Below are 18,862 nucleotides of genomic sequence, written 5' to 3' on the forward strand. Positions count from 1 at the left end.
ATATAAAAATGTACCTAACTGATAAACTTTTATTAAGTAAGTAAATTAAAATTATAAATGTATAATTTATTATGTTAATTTAAAGAGATTTTTTTATATTAAATAAATAAAAACCATTGTAACCTTACAGGTTACCCCAATGCGTCACGATAGTAAAAAAATACATTATTATAATTTTTTTAAATATTTATTTTATCGTCTCATTTTACATTTCATTGAAATTTGATCAAAAGTCATGAAAATATTAAAAGGATAAATTTCTAGAATGTTTACGAATTCAATTCAATTTTTAATAAATGTATCAAATTGTAACCCTTGGATGAGATATTTCTTTCTCATGCAGAATCACGTAAATAAATAATAATAATTAAAAAATAATTTTAATAGCCGTATTTAAGACACGAGGACAATACTAAAAATCAAGTATACAAAGAAGGACAGAATGGAATGCGAAAAAGGTTCCCAGAAAACAGAATATAAATATCACGCATAACTGTTGGAAATATTTTGTGATCCGTCCAAAATAAAGATTCATATTGCTATTTAAAGTTAAAATATTGATTATATATTGGTTTTATGGGGCAACCTATATTTAATAATTTGTAGGGCTACAAAAAACAGCTAAAAATATAGCTGTTCTCACAAAGTTCTTACGAAATTATATGGGGGTGCTTAAGAATTCTATATCGTAACAAAAATTCAATTCTCAGTCATTAAAACAAAGTAATTAAGAGCGTAAACTAAATTGGAAGTCCCATAAATGATTGTATGGGGTTCCGATCAATCTAATATATAGCTTGCTTAGAAGCAAAACAATATGTTTAAAAAAAAAGCTTAGCTTAATAACGTTTTTTATTTAGCAAACTTTTATGTAAGTTTTTATCCAACGGATTTTTGAGTGTTTAAGTTTTGCAAAAATGTAATGTATTTGAGTTTGTTAGCAAATATTATAGGGGTGCTGAAGAGTTCTATATTGGTACAAAAAATATTTTTAATCATTAAAACGAAGCATATACCAGCCTTAACTATATTGAAAGTCTTATATACGTTTGTATGAAAGGCCGATCGACTTTTTTTTTCTTTATCAAATTTTATGGGGGTGCTTAAGAATTCTATATCATAAAGAAATTCAATTCTCAGTCATAAATACAAAGGAATCAGGAGCGTTAACTAAATCGCAAGTCTCATAAATATTTTTATTATTTTTTAATAAACACAACAGTTAATATAACGTTTGGCAATAGCAAATAAAATGATAATTATAATAAATAAAATATTTAAAAAATATATTTTTCTATTTCAAGTAAATATTCAAAAAAATAAGTAAATAGAAATTTATTTTTCTCTGAGCAATGAATATAATATATACATAACTTAATTTAGTTTTAAGATCACTGGCACGTATATAACCTAGTAAATTATTAATTTAACTTAAAAACTCTGGTAATAAAGCAAAATTAAATATCTATATAATAATTAAGTATTTTATTTTAGTCTAAAATAATTAAATAATATGGAATTCTGTTGCGGAAATTTTAAAACCATTTCAAGAGTGAATAAAAAATGATTATATATCATCATCCAATTTACGTCAAATTGTAATTGACTAAAAAATAAATATGTAGTTGAGGAAAATATGATATACACGTAGGGGAAACATGTCGTTTCGCTATGTCATCCAGTCAATTTTCGATAATAATCGATAGAAGGGAAATTCGCGGTTACGTGATGGATGAGTAATGTCACTACAGCGACGGCGTAGTTGATGTGCGAAAATTTTAATTTCTAAATGCGAATCGGAATTTTCATATATATCATGTACTACGTTTTTATACGAAGGAACATATACGAGTATATATTTATAAACATTTATTTTGTCTATCAGGTTGAGCGTCATATATATTTGAGTAGCGCTCAGTTGAAAATATTATTCGATGGAAAATTCGCCGGAAAATCTGGATTACCAAAATTACTCGGATTTGTCATGGATTCCAAATAATTATTTCCAAGTTGTTAAAAAAACAAATATAAAAATAATATTTCTATAATTGCATTCGGGTGGTAGTTACAAACAGTTTTATGTACACATAAAAATATGATATATACATTTAATTAAATATTTAATAAGAAATAAAAATGTACATTCATTTAATACTAGAAATAGAGAAAATTAAAGGATAGTTAGGTATAAGAAAGCGAGTACGGTTAGGGGAATTATGTACGGAGGTGTTAATTTATATATTATTATTTCTAGAACAAACCGCAAAAATAAAACTATAGCGGGTTTCCTAAATGTAATAAAAAAAACCACATTCGTGCATTAAGAAATAAATTATAATATTAAGCCTTTTTTATATTTTTATTTTCTGTTTATGTTATATATTATGTATGTTTAGTTTAAATTTGTTTAACGTAAAAATTAGCTAATAAACTAAATAAATTATTAAAATAATAATAATAAATAATAATATAGAATTATAATTTTCGTTAGTTGTTGTGTTGATAAAATTGTCAATGAAAGAAACTAATTTTAGATATTAAGCCTTTGATGAATATACCGAATTATATGTTAGAGCTTGTATAGAAATACGGCACAAAAACTTGGATTTATATAATTAAATAATAATAGATAGATTTCTATAATCTATCTATTGCAGAGGCCCTCTTGTTATAGCTCTTTTATTTAATACAGTACCTTTATCACAAAAAAATCTTTACTATCAATATCATATAAAGAGAAGCAAATTATTTTATGTACAATAAAGAATAGTGTTTATTATTGCCTTCAATATATTTATTTTTTCTAATTCGTTTAAAACTTATACTTATAGTATAATTTTGTAATAACGATTACGGAGCATGGAACTGTCACCCCCTTTTCCCCCTCCATTTCCCCCGGCTCTGGTTACAATGTACTAACCAAAGCTTAAAAAAAAGTGTAAGCTCTCTCCACTAGTCAATCATACATAAGTAGTTTTCGATATAAATACTTCCTACTTGCATATCTCAAATTCGCTACACTCATTTATGAAGCAATATCAGAGAAAATTCATAAGAGCAGTGGCTCCTTACCATTTTGGTGATCTACATCTACAAATTTGTAAATATTTTTTTAAGGAAATTTCAATCTAACGAAATTTAAAAACATAACTGAGACTATATTAAGACTAGTGACTAACTGCTAATCAGTTAATTTTGAACGGAAAACACCATGTGTCTTATAAATAAAACATAAGTGAAATAATACAAGATTTCTGTCATATTAATATGACGGTTTGTAGTGCTTACTACAAACTTATCAACCGAATTTAATAAAAGTAATAAGAAATGTCGTTCATTTTCATATTTTTTTAAGTTCTTGATACAATTATTTTTGTGAAAAAAATATTGTATAACCCAATGATTAATTTCATATACATAAATCAAAAATCCAATATAAATCCCCAAATATATTTTCACTGTCTGACGATTCACACATCTCCATCTTACTCAGGCTGAATACTATTAGACCTATCTAATGTTATATTTATAATTAATGTTTTTCCATTATATAATACAATAATAATAATAGCATTTTATGTAGCTAAATACGCATCGGTCAAAATTGCTTCAAAAATGAAATACGACCTAGTAAATCTAGTACGGTTTATATTTGAACCGTTTACGACCGCGGCTTAACGACGGGTTCGTGTTTAAACACTATAATTAAAATATGGTTTTGAATGTGTTAGACGATTGCTATTTTTTTATTTTTGCACGTAGATTCTGTTATGAATGAACTGAAAATAAATATCGCTATAAATAACAAGCATAGCAGCTTATGTGGTCAGAGAAAATTAGCCTGTTTATTTGATACATATCCAATGTTATTAGAAACTTATTTTATGTAGTTATTATTAAATTATATTTGGTCTACTTGTATTTCAGTAAAAGTTTGTGACTATAAGTTATGATTATAATTAAATATGATTTCGTTTATCTACTATAATATATGTACAGTTATGATATAATATATAAATATTTTTATACAATAGATACTCATGGAAAATATCATTTCTTAAATATTCTGTTTATTTAATATTTTATTTTATTGCTATACAAACGATTTTTAAATTTTTTTAATATTATTTTATGGGTGGTCAATATAGTTTAATAATAATAATAAAATAAATTTCAGTCAAACATTTAGGCTATTTTTAATTTAAATATTATTTTATAAAATTTAATTAGCAATATCCTTGAAACAAAACTTATATCATTAAGTGAAAAAAATGTTTGTTGTACTATGTACGACAAACATATGTTCAATGAATTCTGGACGGGAATGATAATACATTTTCCACAAAGGTCTGAAAATCTATTCAAGCCAATCTATTGTTACCAAAAAAATATATATAAAGAAAAAAAGGTGATGTATTGAATTTTTAATTAATATTTTATGTATATAGTCTAAATTAAAATGTTTTGTTTGTATGTTCAAAGCCCACGTATACTGAATTTAAATAACGATCTTTCAAAATAACAATATATTATGTTTACTATACGCAGCTGTGTCGTGTTGGTCTTTTTTAATAATATATTTTACACACAAATAATTTTCATGTCACCCCTCACGGACAGAGCTTTAAAGCTTCGTATCCACACGGAATTTTGTTATAGAATTCCAATTAACGATCGCTATTCAGGATTTCATTTGTACAGTATCAGAAAAGGGTTTCAAGCGTGAGCTTTCGATCCCAACGATTTAATTAATTGATAGAATTTTAGTCGTAGGTTTTTGAAACAAAAATAATGCACATAAAACTTCATCATGTACGTATATTTAATGTTATAGGGTTATAATTTAATTATTCACCTGCCATCTAGCCGAATTCGGAGAAAATCGAAGAAAAATAATTAAAACAAGTCGAAAATTTGCATCTGAATATCACTCGTTTTCGTTTATCAAAATGGAAAGATGTCATTTCAAATTCTGTCTTAGGTCTCGTCTTGTCAAAGATAAAAATTTAAGCTCGAAAAAGGATCAAAGAATTGTAGCGTGAATTTAAAAAAAATCGCGTACTATTGTACGCGATTTTTTCATTTATAGCGGTTCAGTGAATCTTTGATTTAAAGTCAAATAAACTAATGTAATATTTTTCATTTTAAGAAATAAAATCTAGATGTTTTTTTAAGATGTAAATTTAAGCACGGTTATGCGTAACGGAAACTCATGTTTTCTTAAGTAATATTGTTATCATAATGTAATGTAATTTAAATCCAAATATGTCGAATTGCTTTATGAAAAATTTTAAGCTAACCATTTATTTTTTTGACACTGTCGACTGTGATTGGCAGCCACGTTCTTCATTTATCAAGCCTAAAAATGTTTCCCGTTTATATTTATGAATATTTATATATAGTATATTGCGAAAGATTATTACATTAATTTATAAAGAAATTGTTTTACTTTTACCTCTTTAAAAAACATTTCATTGGAAAATATATGTATAAGCTTAGATTAATAAAATGTTAATAATCAATTTTCTAATCCAAAATATTCAGATAATCAAAACTTTGTTAATCAATTTTTAGGTGTATTATACACAAGTATGGTCCATTATTAAATTATTTAAACTAAAATTTAAACGCATATGTTGGCTATAAAGATATTACGCGAAACCATATTCTTTAAAACCCAGAATTAGTGACTTCGACAAGACTAAACTTAAATTTAACTGTAAACATAAAATGCCTTAATACATTTTGTTTTAGAGGTGTACATTTATTTTTTTGTAGTTCTAGGCTCCTAGTTATGTAGATGGTTATGAATAATTTTAAGCTTATATTCTGTGTATTTTTATTTTCGTTCATATAATAAACATGAAAAACGCAGGCAGATTAAGAATAAGTGTCGGTTAAAAAATGTTGATAAAAAATTATTTAAATTTAAATGTCTAATGATTTGCTACAAATGTCTTTTAATGCTTTGCTACAAATGCAAAGAGAGAAACAACGGCTTCTGCGATTTTTGCTGTTCTGAAATTGAGTCGGCCTCCTATTGACTGTATTGCAAGTTGGACGGCTCTTGAACATCTGATATTCTAAGCTCCGAAGTGGATGCTTAATTTTCAATGTCAGTAAAAGTCAATAAAAAAAGAGGTTTTTGAGAGGAAGTGTCTGAAAGGAAATAATGAGACGAAATGTCCGCGGGAAGTAATTTTCCTCCATAGAGGATTATGTTGTCCGCTCTTTTCAGCTATATAATAATGGCTAGTTTTTGAAACAAATTGTTGTTGCCCGCTAAAGCAGATTAAGAACGGTCACTTCGAGAGCAAACTTAAAGGACATCATATTTTTACAAGATGACATATATTTTTAATCCTATTAGATTTATAACGCGTACTTTGCAAATCAAGCTGTAAAAAGATTTTTCATAGTGGTGTCCCATTTTAACCCAGAAATATTTTTTCTTGGACGGTGAAAATATTTTATTACCGGCCGAACTGGTCCTTTTATGATTTAATAACACGGGTTAATCTCTCGAATTGTAAAAACTGTTTTAAAAAATTATATTTATTAAAATTTTCAAGCACAAAAAAAGATGTCATGTAAATTAAATTATACCAGGAGAATATTTTGTTTATATACATTTTGAAACAGAAAATACAATTGATTTGAAGCTGTTTTATTTATTAAAACATTAAATTTGTTTTTAATTGCTGTATATGTCGTACTTTTTTTAACTAACTGTCCAAATTCACAGTGATAATAAATGTCAATAGTTTAATAGACCATTTATTTATTTTCTAAGCATCTTGATTTCATGGCATTTATTATTATTATTTAATTTATTGAATTTTTTGTGTACTATTAAAAAATCTAAGTAATCGTTCGCTAAACAAAGTAACGACGGTTATTGGAACCAATTTTTTAAATGCTTTATAGCGTTCTTAAAACCGCGTTAAAACTGCATTTAGAGATAATGAAACTGCATTATTGAGGTAAAAATAAAAAAAATATAAAAAAAACATGATTTATTACGCGTTTCTGAAAGGTTCAGAGAAATCCCCTCCCAACGCCAGGTGTCATGGATATGTCCTAAGTAAAGCTAAATTCAAAAAATAAACTTTTGCTTTACTGCTGCATTTATGGAGCGAGGTCCTTTTTAGAATATCATCCAGGAGACTTTCAGAGAGGGCTCACCAATGGCGCCTACAGAGCTGCCTTCACAAAACAGTTCTTTAAGGGATATTCAGAAGTCTGAACCATTTTATCCTTTTAAAGACGACCTCCTCCACGCGCCCTGCAAACTAACCCTACTCTGCGGTCTTAGATATTATGCTACATGAATCGTGTTTGTAAGCGAATTTTATTTATGTTTAGTCCAGTGATTTTTTTTGTGTACTAAATAAATTATAATGTTATTTTTAAATAATAATAAAGATCCTCACAAGTTTCAAAAAGTATCTAGTATGTAGCAGCTGATAGTTAGTAGATATATATTAGGATGTACTTAGAGGCAAATATTCAATAATGGAACGTTGCCTCCATCATTATAAAAAATATTTGTTATACATTCTGATACAACTTAAATATTTATTATACATTCTGATACAGCTAAAAAAGTGTAGTATGAGAATTTGGCAAATGCATTTTCTGTGTAGTTGATAATTGCGATGTGGTATAATTTCACATATTGGGGCACGTGAGGCGTGTGTTATGTAATCATATTAACACGATTATACTTCGTTAAAAGCGAAATTGATTTGCTAATGTTTCCACTCAAAAATTTTGCATTGAATAAAAAATTGTCAAAATCAAATTTGGATGTAAATTATAATATGGGTTTCTATTTTAGTTGCATATTCATAAAGATTCGCATGATATTACAAACATAATTGCAAATAAACAAATCTATTCTTATAAAGTTATTGGTTTAAATATATTGTTGAAATTTCATTAATTTGATTAACAGTACTAATTAATTAAAGACGGGTTTAGAATTAACTATTACAGGAGCGCAGACAGATTGAAATGGATTACTCGAACGAATTAGTTTTGCTTCACGGTATACACTTTATAATTAATTATTAAATCCTTACCTGAAAATATAGGATGATCCTGCACATGGCGTTTCCGAAGAACCACGTCTCGGTCACATCCCATAACACGGTAGGAGGCAAGCAGAAAAGGATAACCATAAAATCAGCGACGGCCAAGTTGACGATGAAATAATTCGTAACAGTCCTCATAGAATGGTTTCTGTATACAGCGACGCATACTAGGGCATTTCCTACAAGTCCAATTAGAAATACCAGAGTGTGTGATACTATTAATACCCATTCGTAGGGTTGTGGAAATATGTATTCTAATAGCATGTTGTAGTATTCTTCGTGAGTCAAATTGCAAAAATCTCGATCTCCTATGCATTCTTCTTCTTGCATGGTGTTGTTGTATGGATCAGTTTCGTTGTCTCTTTCATATTTTTCAGATTCCATATCGCTTGCGTTAGTAACGTCTTGATACTTCGATTTTAACGCAACTTGAAAATAGTCTGAGAATTGGTCGTTTTTGGTGGTTGGATTCGGATCATTTTCGGCACTCCTCTTGCTATTAGATTTCTGCAGAAGCAAGTCTTTGTAGTGGCTCTCGTAGCTTTGTAAGTCAATCGCGTAATCGTTGGGAGGCAAGTCGTAAACATAAGTATTTACAGGGTGTTTATCGTCGCAAGTTACAGGGCCGTTTTGCGAGCACGACGGATCCGCTCGCGCGCCTTGGAATGCAATTTGCGACAATGATGCCAGAGCCAAGATCATGGCGATGGAGAATTTGAGACAAGACATGGTGTTGCTTTAGATTATTTGACTGTGCACTCGAGCCAAATGAGCGTCTGCATTTTATACGACGCGCTCTGTAACAAAAACAAAAGATAAATTAGTATTTTTGTGAAGATAACGTATTTTTATTTGAGACTTTATCTGCTACCAGGTAAAACGAACGCTTTTTCTCTCTGGGTTCAAAATATAAATCTCGATTTTCTGATGTTTGCGGTTTTTGTTTTTATTTGACAAACTTTTATTACATCCTCCGATGAATCATAGTATGTCAAGAGAAATATGGGTGTATAAGATAAGACTGTTTTGAAGTTAATCCGTTTTTGGGTAGAGTATGTGTTTGTGAAATAGTGCCCCTGATAAATATTATGTAATACAATTATTATAAAACATCTACGATATACAGCTATATAAATATAATAATTACTACACCTAAATTGGTCCTCAAATATATTTTTTTTATTAAAAAATAATAAGCAACTCTTAATTTTATTATAAAACAGTCTAGTAATATATTATTAAAAACTTAATATTAAAAATAACCTTCATTTTAAATTTAAAAAGTGTTACGAATTTTATTTTAAGAGGAAATATATTTCAGTTAAAGAAAAGTTCTTACAACAAATTCACGGGATCTATTAAAATACCTTAAACTAAATAAGAACTATTGATATATCTGACGTTTAAATATATTACTTTGTATAATATTATAAATGAGGTTTTTATATATTGTTTATTAAAATAAAATTGTATAATAACAAAATGTTTTATATATTGTATTACAATGGTGGTGGATTCGAAATTGAACATACGGCGCTCTTTAGGGATTCCAGCAGTAATCACCTGGAAACAGATAATAAAACTCGAATGGTTCATCTCTTAAGATATGTTCAGGAAATTTATGTTTGCTTATAAACGGTAAGTCGCACATATTATATTTGTTAGAATCGATAAGATATGTATAAGTCACATTTCATTTTTGTTTTTGTAATAAACTTACAAATCTGCTTGACCTGAAAATCCTTATGAAAATTTTACTATAAAAAGAAGCTATTGTAGTTGAGCCTTGTGATACTTATTTTGGATTACACCTAATTTTTTATGAATACTTATAAATGCTGGATAATAAAGAATCTTTAAATATTAACAATAGTAGCAAGCTTTATATAAATATGAGGATAACCGAAAAGGCATATTTTAAGATAATTTGTAATTAAACATAACACTTTATTAATAGCCATTTTAAAATTAGGAAGGGTGGGTTATTTTTAGAAACATTTACAACATTTATAGACTTTAAAAAAAATGCTTCAAAATGTTGAAATAGCGTAGTTTCTAAGATCTAGACTGGTAATACAGAAGCCACTGGTTCAGACTCCAGCAGCAAACTCAAATTTTTATTTATAGAAATGCGCTATTAACAAAAAATAAACGACCCTAGCTGTAAAGTTATATATAATAACTATAAATAAATGTACATAATAATCAATTATATTCTGTGACATATATGTATGTACATCCATATAATGGTAGTGGTTTACTTATATATTATTAATTATATACCTGTATAAAGGTACTGGTTTACCTCATTGTAACGCATTATGCTTCCTTAGTAATGATAAACCAATTTATAGGAAGGATCACGCTCTTATCTTCCTGAAAATTTAGTTTTAAAGTGATTTCGAGAAACACTAAAAACACTGGTTTATTGGTTAGCAAAACCAAAGCATTTAAATACCCCGGCAACTATTGTTTCGATATAAAAATTATTTTGATTGCAAATTATGTTATATAAAACACCTTCAAAAAATATTTTTTAAAATTCGGGCGTTAAATCTTTGACAAAATATTGTCTTTGATCGACTGCTTCTGGATGCCTTTTAAATTTTTATACTAGAGGCTAGAGCACCTCTTGTCAAATTATTCTAATAAAATATATTAGTTATGATTATCCGAAAGAACCTTATAAGAAAGAAGTGAGTAGAAAATTGTAAATCTGTTTGTTCAAAGTATGAAATATTTTTTTAAAAACATATTTACATGATTAATGATTGTGATATTTATGTAATTAAGATGTAATTTATTTATATTATTCCAGATTTATTAATAATTTTAGAATATCGCAACAATATTTATTTTCGAAAGATTTATCTCTCGTATATTTATTGATTTCTACCCATGTTAAAAGTAACATTAATTTCATTTCCGTTGTAAATATTTATGTGAATATTATACAATAAAAAATACGTAAATACTTCATAACCCTTTTAGTTCCAGATAATTTAGCCAAACATATGCGAAATTTGTTTTTTAAAAAAACATTGATTTGCATTTTTAAACCAAATATCTTATACATATATAGAATCGACATTTTAAAATATTAATATATTTTTAATGATGTGAATGTAAATATACATTTCAGTATAATTCTATAAATAATATTGTATAAATCAACGTTATTTTAAATAATGTGCAACGAAAAAAACGTAGATAGCTTAGATACAATTTATAAAGATCTCTCCTTGTGCAGTCTAAGTAAGAAGTCAGCTTATTTAAAAAAAAAACGATTCTAATTGGTCACAAAATAAAATGATTATAATTAGTCACAAAGCGAAAAATTCTTAATTTTTTGATTTTTGATCATAAGTATAAATACAGTTTTTCCATGAATATTTAAATTTATTTCATTAACATTAAAAATTCAAAATATAAAAGTGCAAAAGTTTTTAAAGCAAAATAATTATTATAATAATTATTTTGTTAATTAAAAACATATTTCTTCAGTAATATTTATAATAATATGAAAATTCTCTCTTTGTCTTGTAAATTACTCTAAGATTGTGATATTGTTTTTCCTTTTATATATTAATTGAAAACATATTTCTCAAACAACATTTCTCGGAAATGGTCTTAGATGGGCAATCCAAGTGTTGTACACACAGTATTAGTAACCATTAAATAATGAGCTTACTAAGATATATTATTAACCATTTTATTTTTTGTGTGAAAATATTAGGCTTAGAAGATTTTTTTTATCTATCAGCGATTCGTATTTTGTTATTATTTAATAGTCATATAACATAATCGGATTGATGGCCATAAGATTTAAATTGGAAAGCAATGATTTTTATATGTTTACCATTATAATGCTGGTCTATTTACTAACATATACTCAAATACCTATCTACTAATTTGAGTGGATGGTTGTTTAGTCGACTTGATTGATTTCAAGCGATGTCTAGGTATTGACACGGAGCCTATTTGAGTGAAAAAACTAGTGATTAATCACCGTTCGCATTGCAGAAGTGACTAATCCAATTAGCTGTCTGGCAAATTGAATTACATGCATTTATACAGCAGAATATATAGCATACCTTATTTATTGAGATTTGATATAATAGGAAAAATATTATTTGCTTTCATTTAAAAATGTGAATGACAATTATATTAGGTGTAGCATTTACAAAAGTAAGTTTTATATTAAAATGGAAGCAATACATTCGATTTAAAAACATTTTAAATTATTATTTTAATGAAAAGGTTAATGTTTATTAACACGATTTAAATATAATTACAATACACGTTTACAGTAAAGTTTATTTATTTTTTGTAAGCCAGACTTTTCACAATACAGGAAACGGCAATCTGCATGTGGATATTGTGATTGTATGTTTGAAATACTATTGATTTTTACGTCACTATTTGAGCGAAAAAATGATGTATACAAAACTAAAGTACGTGAAAAGTATTGCTTATTGGAAGCTCTGAAATTAGCTTTTTTTGTTATAGAGAGTTATAAGCATGCATGAAAAGACTTTTATTAAACATCGAAGGTCCCTTCGAACTAACAAATAAAAAAATGTGTATTGTTATCGGCGGCTATAAATAAAAGTCATTATTACGTGAGAGAGCAGTAGTTTTTGCACGTAACTGGCATGAGATTTTGGACATTTTGATATATATTTTTAGCGCGTGACTAACTTTTTTTCTTATCAAGATCGCAATAAACCATATTGCTGCTTAATTTTATTTTTATTTATTGCAATATTTCTACCTGCATCTTAATTTTTCCTAATGTAAGCTGCTTTATTTAAATTCTTTAGTTAAAATAAATTAAATTACTAGATAAGTTATTTATCGTATTGTAGTTACAATTTAACTAAATAAACCATCAGATAGTAGCGACAGCTTCACTGCATAATGCTTGGAATGCCTTTAATAAATAATAACGAGCGGTGTGATACAATCGTTGGCAGTCATAGAAGATGTAATAGTATAATGGCGTAGGATATTAATATAAATTGTCCATTAGAGATAACCAAATTTCAGTTTACCGCTCTCGATTATAAAATCAAAGGTTAAAATATTATGCGATGTTACGAGACGGTGAAAGTAATTTTAAAAAATAATGGTCAAATGATTTAGATTTATTGATATAAATTGTAAAGAAAAAGTTGTACAGAGTTTGCGTAGGTCATAATCTCTTTTTATGGCAGTTTATAAGTTCTAATTTTTTTGTGGTTATGATTCAGTATTTTTTCTTAGAAAAAAATTAGCGTTTTATCTATCTTTTAATTCTATAGACAATATATAATGTTGTTCATTAAAAAAAAAATATATGTAATTATGGTAGATGGTACTTATTATAAACTAGCTTTTGATTAAGGTAAAAAGTATTTTACAATTTAATTAGATAAAACCATTTGCATAGTTCATTATCAAGCGCGCCAAAACCGGGATTTCTTTAAACTGTCAAATATGATTACATATGACAACTCTTCTGTCACCTGTCAAGCGAACGCCACGCTCAGATTAGTGCAATTAAATAAACAGGGAAATATGTTATAATCACAACATTTTTCTTACAAAGTGTTAATTGAAGATGATTCAAAATGATGTGGCATTGGAGCTATAGACAATATAAATAAAACTTTAAATTATGAGTGTTCCAGTAAGTGTTTGGTTATATAAATACTATATCACGGGTATTCTATCAAAATTACTACGAACTGTATAGGATCAAATATCATAAGACAGCAGTGATTTGGCAATTAAATATATGCATACCAAAGTTAATTAAACATATTACAATGGTAGTAATAATTAAAAATCTCGCAACACGATGATTGCTTATATAGTCTAATCAATGTAATCTTCTAATCCTCACACACATTATATATATATATTTAATTTTCATAGTTATAACACATCTAGGTAATTTGAAATCCGAATATTTATATTAAGTCAAATCGAACAACGCAAATGACAAAATAACAAAATAACTGTCGCGTAGCAAAATTATTTAAAACTGTTGTCACGTTACTGTTTTATATTTGTATGCCTATTTTTCATTGGTCGACAACAAAAGAATTCATTACCGGAGGCTAGTAAACCATCGAGCCAATTTTTATTTTTACTAATTTTAATTAAATATATTTCCTTTGTTTACGTGTATATAATAATTTAATATATTATTATCTTTTTAAATAAAAACGTTTTTTTTTAAATTGTGTTTAAGCTATATTTTTTGTAATCATCTAAATATATGTTGATTTAATGTAAAAAATGTTAAAATCGATTTATAGTGCAATATTTTTGTGATCCATTAAAATCAAACAACTTGTTATTTGACAATCGATTATGTTATATGATTTAATGTAAATCAAACTTTTGATTTACTTCCTACTTATTTTCAGAGAGTCATAATATATAATAAATCATAAATTATGGATGAAAACTGACATTTTCACTTTGTATGCTTTGAAAGTTGATTAACGTCTCCGCTCTGTCTGCATAGTTATAATAAACAGGATAGATTATTTCCTAGCAAAAAAATAAAATTTCATCGTACAAACAGCGACATTTCAACAAGAGAATAAAAAACCCATTTTAGGCAGATTTTCTCAGATTTTCGCCTACGAAGCAAATAAAAGAAATGTATTATTTTGCTTATGTGAATTTTCTTGCTCCGTCATCGCAGAGCGGTCAATAAATTCGGTAGTTAAAGCCCGCGGCCGATATTTCCAGAGTACAAAAGCACTATCGTTTCGTATTCCTGTCCCATTAAAATGTTCACTTTTCAATGGCACCGTATGTATGTGTGTGTGCGTCAGCTTGGCGAGAATGCGGCTGTTCTTGGTTCGCATTCCTGTCGGAAAATAACTGCAAACAATGGAGCCATTAAAGTGACGAGCGTTCGGGTTTCAGATGGCCAGCGATCAATATGGAGAAATACACACAAAAGTAGCGGTCGAGTATCGAGCGGGCTTTTATTCAACAATAAAATCTCTCACTTTTGTGTAATTTTCAATATAGCATCATCAAAAAGTCCATTTCCTGAATATTTTAGGTAAAATCCGGTGAGGAAGGAAACCAATAAGCACCTAAAGAATTGGTAAAAAAGTAATTTTAGCATGTAAAATATTTTCGCTCTGGGTTTTTTTTGTCTGACTTTTTATATTTAAACTCGCAGACGTCAATAATAAAATTTAAATGAAAGTTAACTATATATATAATATTCATTAATAGTCAGACCATATTATTAAATACATATAAAAGCCATAAATATGGCAAATTTCATTTGCAATTCAAGTTAGTTTAGTCTTATTTTCTTGTTTTATCATGTTTCTTTGCTGTCTGACACTTGATATTATGCTTTCGTTATGGTACAAGGTGTAGTAAAATTTTGTTATAAAGATTGGATCATACGAGTAGTAAAAAATGAGGTCAAAGCTAAGGTATTATTGCTGTCACAATCTCAATCGCAATTGTGACTCGGCGTGTTATTATAAAGTGGCATAATCAAAGCATTGAATGTATGTATGCATATACAAACTATTGTACACACTTATGTATGTATGAAGGGTATTCAGAACCTAGATTTACAAAGATTAAAATTTCTGTTTTACTTTTAGAACAATTCAATGTTTATTTATGACCATACATTATGATGCTTTTGAGGATCATATGAACTAGTTTATAGCTTTCAATGATAGTTTAACCATTTCATGAAATATATGTATAATATATGTCAAAAAACAAACAAATATTTTTATATATTATTAGTATATCTATACACCAACACGATACATTAATGATCAAGGTCAGCCATTAATACATAAAAGATATTACTCGTAGTACTAATTACAAATTGACTTTAATATTGTTCAATTTGTATTGTGCTCAAAACATCGAAATCAATACCTGGATTTTTCTAATCTCATGGATAAATAATTAAAATAAAATATTGCTAGGTTATACATCATTGCATCGATTGCATGAAGGGTATTTTATTATTTTATTATTATTATAGCCTATAAAAAGTACGGAAGAATAAATTAGTAGAGAAGAGGTTACATTATTTAATTAAATTTATATAATAATATACTTATTTTTATATATTACCTGTTTTAAATTAGGAAACAATTCTTTACCAGATCCAGAGGTAATCCTCTTTGTATTAAGATGGCTCTGTGGTGATTTGACAACTGAGCGAAACAAAGGCGGTCGTAATACTGAAAATTATTTATATAAATCTAAATACTTTAAGCTCATTTCGCTCAATAAAATAAATATTTTATTATTATTTTTATTGCATTTTAAGACATGCGAATTATTTAAAACCATTATACTCAAATATATTCCAAAGTAAATTTAAGTCACAGAATTTTTTTGTACACGAGGAAATATGAGTATTTACTTTTTTTATTAAAAATCTATCGAAAGATTTAAGATTTAAGTATCGAAAATAACACAACGATACGAACTCTATACTGTTGGATTATCTCGGTCCCAACTTTACTAATTAGCAATTGATGTCAACTATTTAAAAAAAAGTATGTTAAAATATATTAATATTTACTAATTTATTTGATCATAAATTTATCTGAATGATTTTGTTTAAAATATTGACTCGGATATGGTAAGTTTAAAGTTGGAATTAACTTTACGCTTGTATAATTTGTTCAAATATAGGATTCGGTTTGTTCTGTAAATACAAATATAATATGAAGAATGTTTGATTACGTGTTCTGAATTATAATTACCTCGCATATCTATGAAATAAACTAATTAAAGTTAGATTGTAAGTTATTTGTTTTAATACATAATTAAATTATTAGTTATATTTACGTACTGATATAGTATAAGTTTGATAAATGTAAAACATATATAGGCGAATGTTACTGCAAAAAGAGTTTACATTTTTTTGAAAGTAATTGGTGGTTCATAATTTTAGATACAAATGTACAGTATTAATGACATATATATTGAATAGTGTTAGTATACCACGAGTTGAACAGAAATTACAATTTTGTTTCAGAGAGAGAGAGTTAAAAAGAGAAACAAATCGCACTGCTTTCAGTCCAGCGAACTATTATAGATATATATTTATATATACATATATACAAATTGTGAAAAAGTTAAATGCCTTTGGTGTGAATATTAAACTTTATCGTTAAAGTATCGTGTTGGTCTATATCTTTATCGTTAAAGTCTAAATTTCAACTATAGCATTGCTTTGCACGATGAATTTATTAAAAACTGTAATATTTTTTTTATTTAATTAAACATACAATTTGCCAGATAATAAATCAAAACTAAATACATCGGAATAAATTTTCACTAATTTGCTTAATAAAGCCAAAATAGATTCGTTAATTTAAAGTTATTAATTTAAGCATTGTAATTTAATTTTATTAATTTTATTTAGGTAAAATCACATTCATTGTAAGAAAACCTCTAGGTATAAATTTAATATAAAGTAGAAAATTCACAACGCAATCCGAGACAATTTTGTTATTATGCTTCACTGTTATGGGTTGTGTGACATATACTCTTTAATTTGTGATACATAGCGCTATTTAATTGTAAGAAATTAAACATTTTTTCATAATAAATATCATTGTAGCAATGATTTTATATTTATTATTTTAAATTAAATAATAAATAAATAATCTTTTATTTATCTAATTTATTATTTAGTTATAAATAAAACATGGGATTTTTACTGTAAAACTATAGTGACAACTTTACCTGCATCAACTTTATCTGTCAATCTTTAAAACATTAAGGTTTTTTTTTTAATTAATTGCTACCATTGATAGACGGGATTGATTAAATAAATATTTTTATGAGAGCAGCAGCTTATTTATTATTTAATATATGCGGCATATTTATATGTTTATTGACATTATAATTCATCCACTACAGTATCTTTAGTGAAGTACTGCAGAAAGCAGTTGTTTATTAGCTCAGCTTGACAAATTCAAGGGAAATATTTCATTATAAATGTATACTATAAAATTGTTTAATTTTAGTATTAAGTTGCCATTTAAATTATAGTGACAAACTTACTATGCAAATCAAACTTATATTCAAGAAGCTTGTTTGTTCTTTGCTTCATATATTTATTGTATTTATGTAGTTATATGCATACATAAGATATGTTATATAAATTTTCGTGGAAATTACACATTTTTTAACATAATAATTTACGTTAAATGAGTTTACTCCTAATATATTAAATCTTTATATAGAGCCTCTTGTAAAATACCTATACGGGTACATAGAATGCGTTTAGTAATAATGGGTTCCATTCTTGTAAACATGTTTTATGCCCATGAATGACACATTAGGGTCACGGGTAATAAAATTTAAGCAGAACGATAAACACTCGCACCGACACATACACAAGATTCTGATAACTTTAATATCAAATTTTATTAAAATATATATTTTAATATCCCAGAAATTAATAAGTGTATCGCAAATTTAGCTTGAAAAATAACCGCTTACTCTTCCATTATAACGTACGTTGAGACATTAATTCTGACGTTCATAATGGACTGAAATTTATCACATCAGGTTTCGTTTTCTTTGTCTGGTTGGCTGCAGAGTTTCAGATGCGAAATTGCTAGACTAGCATTATATGAAATTTAAACTTTATCTTGAGATCAACCGGCCATGTAAATGAAAGTAATTTAATTGTAAATTTACGACGAATGTGTGTAGCGAAAATTATTATAAAATTTACTTAAAGATAATTA

The 18,862-nt window shown here is 27.0% G+C and overlaps 1 protein-coding gene across 1 annotated transcript in view; it reads right to left on the reverse strand.

The window, feature by feature from the left end:
* The window catches only part of LOC148227546 (orexin/Hypocretin receptor type 1-like), a 155,868-nt gene that overhangs the window by 64,141 nt on the left and 72,865 nt on the right, over positions 1 to 18,862 (reverse strand). The window contains exon 2 of the mRNA XM_088201612.1: positions 8,085 to 8,893. Coding sequence (XP_088057738.1) covers positions 8,085 to 8,825 — 741 coding nt within the window. The 5' untranslated portion in view covers positions 8,826 to 8,893. The remainder of the gene's footprint in view (positions 1 to 8,084; positions 8,894 to 18,862) is intronic.

The sequence above is a fragment of the Plectrocnemia conspersa genome, unplaced genomic scaffold, assembly GCF_051122295.1.
Source record: "Plectrocnemia conspersa isolate PC_06_02 unplaced genomic scaffold, ASM5112229v1 ptg000013l, whole genome shotgun sequence".
NCBI lineage: Eukaryota > Metazoa > Arthropoda > Insecta > Trichoptera > Polycentropodidae > Plectrocnemia > Plectrocnemia conspersa.